At 66.9% G+C, this 12,110-nt stretch overlaps 1 protein-coding gene across 50 annotated transcripts in view; it reads left to right on the top strand.

Annotated features, from left to right (window-relative positions):
- NRBP2 (nuclear receptor binding protein 2) overlaps nucleotides 1-12,110 on the top strand; it is a 48,397-nt gene that overhangs the window by 20,981 nt on the left and 15,306 nt on the right. For 49 of the 50 annotated variants that reach the window (XR_007901767.1, XR_007901764.1, XR_007901759.1 and 46 more), the window contains exons 2-10: nucleotides 1,827-1,949; nucleotides 3,041-3,142; nucleotides 3,286-3,375; nucleotides 4,607-4,647; nucleotides 4,732-4,826; nucleotides 5,855-5,878; nucleotides 7,228-7,311; nucleotides 10,153-10,208; nucleotides 11,895-11,990. Coding sequence is in view for 2 of the 50 variants with exons in the window: in XM_051775433.1 (XP_051631393.1) it covers nucleotides 1,827-1,949; nucleotides 3,041-3,142; nucleotides 3,286-3,375; nucleotides 4,607-4,647; nucleotides 4,732-4,826; nucleotides 5,855-5,878; nucleotides 7,228-7,311; nucleotides 10,153-10,208; nucleotides 11,895-11,990 (711 nt within the window). In the remaining 48 variants the exon portion in view is untranslated. The remainder of the gene's footprint in view (nucleotides 1-1,826; nucleotides 1,950-3,040; nucleotides 3,143-3,285; nucleotides 3,376-4,606; nucleotides 4,648-4,731; nucleotides 4,827-5,854; nucleotides 5,879-7,227; nucleotides 7,312-10,152; nucleotides 10,209-11,894; nucleotides 11,991-12,110) is intronic. The other variant, XM_051775435.1, reaches the window with a different exon arrangement.

Raw genomic sequence — 12,110 nt, 5'->3', positions numbered from 1 at the left:
TGGGGTTACTGGGGGCACTGGGGTCACTGGGGTCACCAGGAAGGCTGCTGGGATCACTGGGATCACTGGGGTCCCTGGGGTCCCTGGGGTCCCTGGGGTCACTGGGGTCACTGGAAGGCTGCTGGGATCACTGGAAATGCTGTTGGGGTCCCTGGGGTCACTGGAGGGCTGTGGCCAGCGGGGCCAGCCGGGGCCGTCCGTGCTGGGCTGTGTGTGGAGCACGTGGAGCCTGTGCCGGGCAGGAGGAGGAACAGAGGGGGCTTTGTGTGCCCACGGCAGGAACTGGGCCACGAGCTGCCCGGGCACACCCTGCCAGTCAGCTGGGGGTGCTGAGCCTGCCCCGAGCCCGGGGGGGTCAGTCCCGAGGGAGGGATCAGCCCCCAGAACCGGGTGAGCCCCCAGAGCTGGGTGAGACCCCAGAACCGGGTGAGACCCCAGAACTGGATCAGCCCCCAGAGCTGGGTGAGACCCCAGAGCTGGATCAGCCCCCAGAGTTGTGTGAGCCCCCAGAGCCAGGTGAGCCCCCAGTTTGGTGAGCCCCCAGAGCCGGGTGAGCCCCCAGAGCCGGGTGAGCCCCCAGAGCTGGGTGAACCCCCAGCCCCAGCAGCAGGATGAGCCCCCAGAGCTGGGGGGATCAGTCCCCAGGGAGGGATGAGCCCCCAGCCCCAGCAGTGGGACCAGCCTCAGCAGCAGGATGAGCCCCCAGCCATGGGGGGATCAGTCCCCAGGGAGGGATGAGCCCCCAGAGCCGGGTGAGCCCCCAGAGCTGGGCGAGCCCCCAGAGCCGGGTGAGACCCCAACCCCAGCAGTGGGATCAGCCCCAGGAGCAGGATGAGCCCCCAGAGCTGGGGGAATCAGTCCCCAGGGAGGGATGAGCCCCCGGAGCTGGGTCAGCCCCCAGCCCCAGCAGTGGGATCAGCCCCAGCAGCGGGATGAGCCCCAGAGCTGGGGGAATCAGTCCCCAGGGAGGGATGAGCCCTCAGAGTTGGGCGAGCCCCCAGCCCCAGCAGCACCACCAGCCCCAGCAGCAGGATGAGCCCCTAGAGCCTGGTGAGCCCCCAGCCCCAGCAGCAGGGTGAGCCCCCAGCCCTGGCAGGGAGTGTAAGAACAGGCAGACTTTGCTCTTCCGGGGCAGGAATCGGCTTTCAGTGGGATTTATTTGTTGTTTATTCAGTCGGTTGTTGGTGTGTTCAGCGGGATTTATTTGTTGTTTATTCACTCGGTTGTTGGTGTGTTCAGTGGGATTTATTTGTTGTTTATTCAGTTGGTTGTGGGATTTATTTGTTGTTTATTCGGTTGGTTGTTGGTGTGTTCAGCGGGATTTATTTGTTGTTTATTCAGTCGGTTGTGGGATTTATTTGTTGTTTATTCAGTCGGTTGTTGATGTGTTCCCGCTGGGAACTGCCGGTCCTTCCAACAGCACCAGTGACAGGGAGGTGACTGTGCAACATTCACGGTGTGCACAGCAGAGCCCGGGGTCAGAGAGCCCTGAATGGATTCCCAGTGGTGGCTGGAGGTGGGTCAGACAGACCAGTCCCACAAACCAGTCCCACAGACCAGTCCCACAGACCAGTCCCACAAACCAGTCCCACAAACCAGTCCCACAGACCAGTCCCACAGACCAGTCCCACAAACCAGTCCCACCAACCAGTCAGGGCTGTGCCACGAGCTGCTCTTGTGCCACCTAAAGGTAAAAACAGAAAAGGGTTTTGCTTTGGGGGTTGCCTGTGGAGCAGGGGGTGCCCTCCCATCCCGGGGTCCCCCCAGACCGCCCCTGTCCCCCCAGCACGTCCCTCGGGGGGGTCTCACCCCCTCCCTGCCCGCAGGTGAACCAGGGGAACATGCCTGGCATCCAGAGCACCTTCCTGGCCATGGACACGGAGGAGGGGGTGGAGGTGGTGTGGAACGAGCTGCTCTTCACCGACAAGAAGGCCTTCAAGGCACACGAGGTGAGTGACCCCCCCGGGGGGGTTCCTGAGCCCCCCCAGCACCTTCCCCCGGTGGGCACTGCGGGCACAGCCCGGCAGGGTGGGCTCCTCCCTTCCCTGTGCCTGCCTCGTTAGCCCTCAGAGGCAGCCCCAGTGTCCTCCAGACCCCACACCAGTGTCCCTGTGACCGGGGCACAGTCCCTTCCCGGCTCTCAGGGGTGTCCTGGCACATCCCAGGACCTGCCACATCCCAGACCCTGCCCTGCCACCTCCCAGGCCCTGTCACATCCCCTGTCCTGCCACATCCCAGGACCTGCCACATCCCAGACCCTGCCACCTCCCAGGCCCTGTCACATCCCCTGTCCTGTCACATCCCAGGACCTGCCACGTCCCAGGACCTGCCACGTCCCAGGACCTGCCAATTCCCCTACCCTGCCACCTCCCCTGCCCTGTCACATCCCCTGTCCTGTCACATCCCCTGTCCTGCCACCTCCCCTGTCCTACCAGCTCCCCTGTCCTGTCACATCCCAGGACCTCCCATGTCCCAGGCCCTGCCACCTGCCCTGTCCTGCCACATCCCCTGTCCTGTCACATCCCAGGACCTGCCACCTCCCAGACCCTGCCATGACCCCTGCCCTGCCACCTCCCCTGTCCTGTCATGTCCCAAACCCTGCCACATCCCAGGCCCTGCCACCTCCCCTGCCCTGCCACATCCCGGGCACTGCCACCTCCCCTGTCCTGCCACCTCCCAGGCCCTGCCACGTCCCCTGCCCTGTCACATCCCAGGACCTGCCACATCCCAGACCCTGCCACGTCCCAGGACCTGCACCTCCCCTGTCCTGTCACCTCCCCTGCCCTGTCACATCCCAGGCCCTGCCACATCCCCTGTCCTGCCACGTCCCCTGTCCTGCCACATCCCAGGACCTGTCACATCTCAGGCACTGCCACTTCCTCTGCCCTGCCATGTCCCAGGCCCTGCCACCTTCCCTGTCCTGTCACATCCCCTGTCCTGTCCCATCCCCTGTCCTGCCACCTCCCCTGCCGTGTCCCAGGCCCTGCCACCTGCCCCCCCTGTCCCCGTGCCCCCCGACGTGCCCCCCGTGTGCCCCCAGGAGAAGATCAAGACCATGTTCGAGCAGCTGGTGCTGGTGGATCACCCCAACATCGTGAAGCTGCACAAGTACTGGCTGGACGTGAAGGACTCCAAGGCACGGGTAGGGGGGTCCTGGGGGGAACGGGGTGGGGGTCCCAGGGGTCCCGGGGGGAGCAGGGTGGGGGTCCCAGCTCCAGGCCCTGCCCCCAGCAGCCCCTGAGCCCTGCAGGGCCGGGGGAGCTGACCCTGCTGTCCCCTGCCCAGGTGATCTTCATCACAGAGTACGTGTCCTCGGGGAGCCTCAAGCAGTTCCTGAAGAAAACCAAGAAGAACCACAAGGCCATGAACGCCCGGGTGGGTTGTTGGCAGCTCTCGGGGTGTCCCGGGTGAGGGGGGGGCTCCAGCAGCACGGGGAGGGTCTCTGGGATCCCCCAAGGCAGGGCAGGGGTGGGTTGTTGCCCCCTGGGTCACCCCAGGACCCCGCTGTGGGGAGGGGGCTGGAGCAAGGGCAGAGCTGCCCCAGGAGAGCCCAGACCTGGCCCTGCTGATCCCGAGGTGGGAGCACCAAGGGTGGGGGACACTGTCCTGGGGAGCTCTGGGTGCTCCCACCACCCTCACCGGGGCTGGAACAGGGCACAAGAGACCAGTGTCACTGCAAACCCACTGCCCAGCCGTGGTGTCAGCACCTCCAGGACCCTCCAGTCCCACCCTGTGCACCAGCCCAGGGTGCTCCAAGCCCCGTCCAGCCTGGCCTGGGACACTTCCAGGGATCCAGGGGCAGCCACAGCTTCTCTGGGCACCCTGTACCAGGCCCTCACCCCCTCACAGGGAGGGATTTCTCCCCAGTGTCCCATCAAACCCTGCCCTCTGTCCATGGAAAGCCATTCCCTTGTCCTGGCACTCCAGGCCTGTGTCCAAAGTCCCTCCCAGCTCTCCTGCAGCTCTGAGCCTTTGCTGGACTCTGGGAACAGGGGGAACAGGGGGCTGCTGTGGTGGGACAGCGTGGGATCCATCCCTGAGCCTGGGCAGGGGGATGTCCTGCCCCTGGGAATGGGTGGGATCCATCCCCGAGCCTGGGCAGGGCACAGGGGGATGTCCTTTTCCCCGGGAATGGATGGGATCCATCCCTGGGCAGGGCACAGGGGGTGTCCTTTTCCCTGGGAATGGGTGGGAAGGACCCTGAGCCTGGGCAGGGCACAGGGGGATGTCCCTGGGAATGGGTGGGATCCATCCCTGAGCCTGGGGAGGGCACAGGGGGTGTCCTTTTCCCCGGGAATGGGTGGGATCCATCCCTGAGCCTGGGCAGGGCACAGGGGATGTCCCTGTCCCTGGGAATGGGTGGGATCCATCCCTGAGCCTGGGCAGGGCACAGGGGATGTCCTTTTCCTGGGAATGGGTGGGATCCATCCCTGAGCCTGGGCAGGGCACAGGGGGTGTCCTTTTCCCCGGGAATGTGTGGGAAGGACCCTGAGCGTGGGCAGGGCACAGGGGGATGTCCTTTTCCCTGGAATGTGTGGGAAGGACCCTCGGCCCGGCCGTGGGCTGCCCCGGCTGTCCCGGCTGACCCAGCTCGGTCCCTCTGCAGGCCTGGAAGCGCTGGTGCACCCAGATCCTCTCGGCTCTCAGGTACAGCCCAGCCCTCCCCCGGCGCCCTCCCCGGTCCCGGGGGGTCCCGCCTGTGCTCAGGACCCCCCCCGTGTGCCCCCCCAGCTTCCTGCACTCCTGCGAGCCCCCCATCATCCACGGCAACCTGACCAGCGACACCATCTTCATCCAGCACAACGGGCTCATCAAGATCGGCTCGGGTGGGTCAGCGCCGGCCCCGCCCGGCATCCCGCGGGAAAACTGCGGGAAAACTGCGGGAAAACTGCGGGAATGGCGGGGCTCAGCCAGCCAGGCCCGGAATGGGGGCCCGGCCACGCCGGGGGGGCTCTGGAGGGGGCGGCTTGGGGCTCCGGAGCGCCCAGGGAACAGGGGGGGAATGGGGGGAAAAGGATCTTTGGGGGCTCAGGAGCACTCAGGGAACACGGGGGGAACGGGGGGAAAAGGATCTTTGGGGGCTCAGGAACACCCAGGGAACAGGGGGGGAATGGGGGAAGGACCTTTGGGGGCTCAGGAACACCCAGGGAACAGGGGGGGAACAGGGGGAAGGACCTTTGGGGGCTCAGGAACACCCAGGGAATGAGGGGGAAAAGGGGGGAAGGACCTTTGGGGGCTCAGGAGCACCCAGGGAACATGGGGGGAACGGGGGGAAGGACCTTTGGGGGCTCAGGAACACCCAGGGAACACGGGGGGGAAAAGGGGGGAAGGACCTTTGGGGGCTCAGGAACACCCAGGGAACACGGGGGGAATGGGGGAAGGGCCTTTGGGGGCTCAGGAACACCCAGGGAACACGGGGGAACAGGGGCTCAGGACCTTTGGGGTCTCAGGACCTTTGGGGGCTCAGGAGCACCCAGGGAACACGGGGGAAAGGACCTTTGTACCACGGGGAAAGTTCAGGGTGCCCTTGGATCCCCTTGGATTCCCCTCCCCGGGAATAATTCCGGGCAAATTTGAGGGGAATAACGGGAAAGGTTCGGGCGGAGAAGTGAGGGAAGGGGCGGGAGGGAAGGGCTGTGGGGAGGGGAGGGCAGGACAGGGCAGGGGGGGCAGCGCCGGCTCCGGTCCGAGGGCTCCGAGGGGGTCTCAGGACGGGGACAGGGGTCGTGTGGGGGGGTCCCGGCTGGGCAGGAGCTCGGGGGGTCCCTCTGGGGTCCCTCCAAACCCCGGTGTTCCCCTCTCTCCTCCCGGTGCCCCCTCCCCGTCCCGCCCGGTCCGGATCGGCTCCCCCCAGTTTGGCACCGGGTCTTTGCCAACGGTGAGTGTCCCGCGGCCACCCCCGTGTGCCCCCTGCCCCGGGGGGACCCCCGAGCCCCCCCCAGGGAGGCTCCGGGCACGGGGGGGGTCCTGGGCTCTGCGAGGGGGGGGACCTACATCCCTCCGGGAATTGCTGCTCCTGTGTGGGATGGGGGTGGCCGGGGGGGACTCTGGGGGACACACACGGACCCCCCCTCAGAGCCCCCGTGGGTCGGAAGGGGCACACCCAGACCCCTCAGAACCCCTGTGGGTGGGCAGGGGCACACACAGACCCCCCCTCAGAATGGGTGGGCAGGGCACACACCCAGACCCCCCCCCTCAGAGCCCCCGTGGGTGGGCAGGGGCACAGACAGACCCCCCCCTCAGAATGGGTGGGCAGGGGACACGCACAGACCCCTCAGAGCCCTCGTGGGTGGGCAGGGGCACACACAGACCCCTCAGAATGGGTGGGCAGGGGCACACCCAGACCCCCCCTCAGAATGGGTGGGCAGGGGCACACACAGACCCCCCCCCCTCAGAATGGGTGGGCAGGGCACACCCAGACCCCCACTCAGAGCCCTCATGGGTGGGCAGGGCACACACAGACCCCCCCCTCAGAATGGGTGGGCAGGGGTACACACAGACCCCCCTGTCCCCTCAGAGCCCCCGTGGGTGGGCAGGGGCACACCCAGACCTCTCAGAATGGGTGGGCAGGGGCACACACAGACCCCCCCCCGAACCCCCGTGGGTGGGCAGGGACACACACGGACCCCCCCTCAGAATGGGTGGGCAGGGGCACACCCAGACCCCTCAGAGCCCCCGTGGGTGGGCAGGGACACGCACAGACCCCTCAGAGCCCTCATGGGTGGGCAGGGGCACAGACAGACCCCCCTGTCCCCTCAGAGCCCCCGTGGGTGGGCAGGGGCACACACAGACCCCTCAGAATGGGTGGGCAGGGACACACCCAGACCCCCCCTCAGAGCCCCCGTGGGTGGGCAGGGGCACACCCAGACCCCCCTCAGAGCCCCCGTGGGTGGGCAGGGGCACACACAGACCCCCCCCTCAGAATGGGTGGGCAGGGGCACACACAGACCCCCACCTCAGAGCCCCCGTGGGTGGGCAGGGGCACACACAGACCCCCCCTCAGAGCCCCCGTGGGTGGGCAGGGGCACACCCAGACCCCTCAGAATGGGTGGGCAGGGCACACCCAGATCCCCCTCAGAGCCCCCGTGGGTGGGCAGGGCACACACAGACCCCTCAGAGCCCCCGTGGGTGGGCAGGGGCACACCCAGACCCCTCAGAGCCCTCATGGGTGGGCAGGGGCACACCCAGACCCCCCCCAGAGCCCCCAGTGATCACGACCCCCCCCAGCCCTCCCGGACGACCTGAGGAGCCCCATCAGGATCGAGAGGGAGGAGCTGCGGAACCTGCACTTCTTCCCGCCGGAGTACGGCCGTGAGTGGGGAATGGGATGGGGTGGGATTGGGGGAAACACGGCCGGGAGTGGGGAGGGGTGAGGGGGGGAAACACGGCCGTGAGTGGAGAGGGACGGCGGGGATGGGATGGGATGGGATGGGATGGGATGGGATGGGATGGGATGGGATGGGATGGGATGGGATGGGATGGGATGGGATGGGATGGGATGGATGGGATGGGATGAGATGGGATGGGATGGGGTGGGGGGAACACAGCTGAGATGGGATGGGATGGTGGAACACGGCTGTGAGTGGGGCTGGGGGGGGACGGCTGGGGTGGGGTGGGATGGGATGGGGTGGGATGGGGTGGGATGGGGTGGGATGGGATGGGATGGGATGGGGTGGGATGGGATGGGATGGGATGGGATGGGGTGGGGTGGGATGGGATGGGATGGGATGGATGGGATGGGAATGGGGTGGGATGGGATGGGATGGATGGGATGGGATGGGATGGGGTGGGATGGGATGGGATGGGATGGATGGGATGGGATGGGATGGGATGGGATGGGATGGGATGGATGGGATGGGATGGGATGGGATGGGATGGGGTGGGATGGGATGGGATGGGATGGGATGGGATGGGATGGGGTGGGATGGGATGGATGGGATGGGATGGGGTGGGGTGGGATGGGATGGATGGGATGGGATGGGGGTGGGATGGGATGGGATGGATGGGATGGGGTGGGATGGGATGGATGGGATGGGATGGGATGGGATGGGATGGGGTGGGATGGGATGGATGGGATGGGATGGGGTGGGGTGGGATGGGATGGGATGGATGGGATGGGAATGGGGTGGGATGGGATGGGATGGGATGGGATGGATGGGATGGGATGGGATGGGATGGGATGGGATGGGATGGATGGGATGGGATGGGATGGGATGGGAATGGGGTGGGATGGGATGGGATGGATGGGATGGGATGGGATGGGGTGGGATGGGATGGGATGGGATGGATGGGATGGGATGGGATGGATGGGATGGATGGGATGGGATGGGATGGGATGGGATGGGATGGGATGGATGGGATGGGATGGGATGGGATGGGATGGGATGGGATGGGATGGGATGGATGGGATGGGATGGGATGGGGTGGGATGGGATGGGATGGGATGGGATGGGATGGGATGGGATGGGATGGGATGGGGTGGGATGGGATGGATGGGATGGGATGGGGTGGGGTGGGATGGGATGGATGGGATGGGATGGGGTGGGGTGGGATGGGATGGGATGGATGGGATGGGGTGGGATGGGATGGGATGGGATGGGATGGGGGAAACATGGCCGTGAGTGGGGGCTGGGGGGGGACGGCTGGGGTGGGATGGGATGGGGTGGGATGGGATGGATGGGAATGGGATGGGATGGGATGGGATGGGATGGATGGGATGGGATGGGATGGGATGGGATGGGATGGGATGGGATGGGATGGGATGGGATGGGATGGGATGGGATAGGATGGGATGGGATAGGATGGGATGGGATGGGATGGGATGGGATGGGATGGGATGGGATGGGATGGGATGGGATAGGATGGGATGGGATGGGATGGGGAAACACGGCTGGGATGGGGGAACAGCTGAGAGTGGGGTGGGTGGGGAAACACAGCTGGGATGGGGGGAACAGAGCTGGGATGGGGGTGAGGTGGGGGAAAACACAGCTGGGATGGGATGGGATGGGATGGGATGGGATGGGATGGGATGGGATGGGATGGGATGGGATGGGATGGGATGGGCTGGGAGGAATACAGCTGTGATGGGAGTGGGGTGAGATGGGGGCACTGGGGTGCTGGGCACGGCAGGACAGGGTTGTCAGGGCTCTGGGCACGGCAGGGCAGGGGTGGGGGGACATGGGGACAGCAGGATGGGGGCACTGGGGTGCTGGGCACGGCACAATGGGGTTGTCAGGGCTCTGGGCACGGCAGGGCAGGGGTGGGGGGACTCTGGGAATGGCAGGATAGGGGCACTGGGGTGCTGGGCATGGCAGGACAGGGGCTGTGGGATAGAGGGGACAGCAGGACGGGGGTGGTGGGACATGGGGACAGCAGGATGGGGGCACTGGGTGGCACTGGGGTGCTGGGCACGGCAGGACGGGGGCAGTGGGATAGAGGGGACAGCAGGACAGGGGCACTGGGGCTGGCAGGATGGGGGTCCCAGAGCACTGGGGGGAGCACAGTGGTGGCACTGGGACCATGGGGACAGCGGGATGGTGGCACTGGGACCATGGGGACAGTGGGATGGTGGCACTGGGGCAGCAGGGCCGGCAGGATGGGGCCAGACCCCCGGTGAGGGTGGGTGATGGGTCCCAGGTGGGTTCCAGGCCCCGGGTGAGGGCAGGTTGGGGGTCCTGGGGGGTTCCAGTCCCCAGGTGAGGGCAGGTGGGGGGTCCCAGGTGGGGTCCAGGCCCCGGATGAGGGTGGGTGGGGGGTCCTGTGGTGTTCCAGTCCCCAGGTGATGGTGGGTGGGGGGTCCGGGGGGGGTCCAGTCCCCAGGTGATGGTGGGTGGGGGGTCCCAGGTGGGTCCAGGCCCCAGGTGAGGGCAGGTTGGGGGTCCCAGGTGGGGTCCAGTCCCCAGGTGAGGGCAGATGGGGGGTCCCAGGTGGGGTCCAGGCCCCAGGTGAGGGTGGGTGGGGGGTCCCAGGTGGGTCCAGGCCCCAGGTGAGGACAGGTTGGGGATCCGGGGGGGGTCCAGTCCCCAGGTGAGGGTGAGTGGGGGGTCCCAGGTGGGTTCCAGTCCGCGGGTGAGGGCAGGTTGGGGTTCCCAGGTGGGTCCCAGGTGGGTCCCGGGTGCCCCCATCCTGACGTGTCCCATCTCCCTGTTGCAGAGAAGACGGACGGGACGGCCGTGGACATCTTCTCCTTCGGGATGTGTGCGCTGGAGGTGGGGCGGGGACGGGGACAGGGACGGGGATGGGGACGGGGACAGGGACGGGACAGGGGACAGGGACGGGGATGGGGACAGGGATGGGGACGGGGACAGGGATGGGGACAGGGACAGGGACAGGGACGGGACAGGGACGGGACAGGGACAGGGATGGGGACAGGGACAGGGACGGGGACGGGGATAAGGACAGGGACAGGGATGGGGACGGGGACAGGGATGGGGACAGGGACAGGGACAGGGACGGGACAGGGACGGGGACAGGGATGGGGACGGGACAGGGATGGGGATGGGGACAGGGACGGGGATGGGGACGGGACAGGGACAGGGACAGGGACGGGGACAGGGACAGGGACAGGGATGGGGACAGGGACAGGGGCAGGGACAGGGACAGGGACAGGGACAGGGACAGGGACAGGGACAGGGGGACAGGGATGGCACCGGGACCCTGCGGGACCTGCTGGGGGGGAAGGGCAGCTCCTGCTGGGACAGGGGTGGGCTGGGAGGATCCGGGGAGGATCTGGGCCCTTGGACTTGTCTGGGGGTGTCCCTTGTCCAAGGGTGTCGCTTGTTCGGGGGTGTCCCTTTATCCAGGGGTGTCCCATTATCCAGGGGTGTTCCTTATCCCTGCCTTGTCCAGAGGTGTCCCTTTATCCAGGGATGTTCCTTGTCCCTGCCCTACCCAGGGCTGTCCCTTATCCAGGGATGTCCCTTGTCTGGGGGTGTCCCTTGTCCCTGTCCTGACTGGGGATGTCCCTTATCCAGGGGTGTCCCTTGTCCCTGTCCTGACCAGGGATGTCCCTTGTCCAGGGGTGTCCCTTTATCCAGGGGTGTCCCTTATCCAGGGGTGTCCCTTATCCAGGGACGTCCCTTGTCTGGGGGTGTCCTTTATCCAGGGGTGTCCCTTATCCCTGCCCTGTCCAGGGGTGTCCCTTATCCAGGGACGTCCCTTGTCTGGGGGTGTCCCTTTTTCCAGAGGTGTCCCTTGTCTGGGGGTGTCCCTTATCCCTGCCCTGTCCAGGCATGTGCCTTATCCAGGGGTGTCCCTTATCCAGGGATGTCCCTTGTCCAGGGGTGTCCTTTATCCCTGCCCTACCCAGAGGTGTCCCTTGTCCAGGGCTGTCCCCTGTGCCTACCCTGCCCGGGGGTGTCCCTGGGCAGCCCCCCTGGATCCCCCTGGCTCTGTGTCCTGTCTGGGGGTGTCCCTGGGCAGCCCCCCTGGACCCCCCTGGCTCTGTGCCCTGCAGGGGTGTCCCTGGTTAGCCCCCCTGGACCCCCCATGCTCTGTGCCCTGTCTGGGGTGTCCCTGGGCAGCCCCCTGGATCCCCCTGGCTCTGTGCCCTGTCTGGGGGTGTCCCTGGGCAGCCCCCCCTGGACCCCCCATGCTCTGTGCCCTGCAGGGGTGTCCCTGGGCAGCCCCCTGGACCCCCCATGCTCTGTGCCCTGCAGGGGTGTCCCTGGGCAGCCCCCTGGACCCCCCTGGCTCTGTGCCCTGCAGGGGTGTCCCTGGGCAGCCCCCTGGACCCCCCTGGCTCTGTGCCCTGCCATGTCCCCTGGGCAGCCCCCCCTGGACCCCCCTGACTCTGTGCCCTGCAGGGGTGTCCCTGGGGAGCCCCCCTGGCTCTGTGCCCTGCAGGGGTGTCCCTGGGCAGCCCCCCCTGGACCCCCCCTGCTCTGTGCCCCCAGATGGCCGTGCTGGAGATCCAGACCAACGGGGACACGCGGGTGTCGGAGGAGGCCATCGCCAGGGCCCGGCACTCCCTGGACGACCCCAACATGAGGGTGAGCGGGGCTGGGGGGGCCTGGGGGCCTGCTGGGGGTCAGGCAGCCCTGCTGGGGGGAGATCCCTGTCCTGCATCCTTCCTGGGGGGAGATCCCATCCTGAATCCCTCCTGGGGGGAG

The sequence above is a fragment of the Manacus candei genome, unplaced genomic scaffold (assembly GCF_025592945.1).
Source record: "Manacus candei isolate 608988 ecotype Guabito, Panama unplaced genomic scaffold, ASM2559294v1 h1tg000298l, whole genome shotgun sequence".
NCBI classification, from domain to species: Eukaryota; Metazoa; Chordata; class Aves; order Passeriformes; family Pipridae; genus Manacus; species Manacus candei.
Note: the sequence above shows the minus strand (reverse complement) of the source record. Positions and strands in the feature narration are given on the sequence as shown.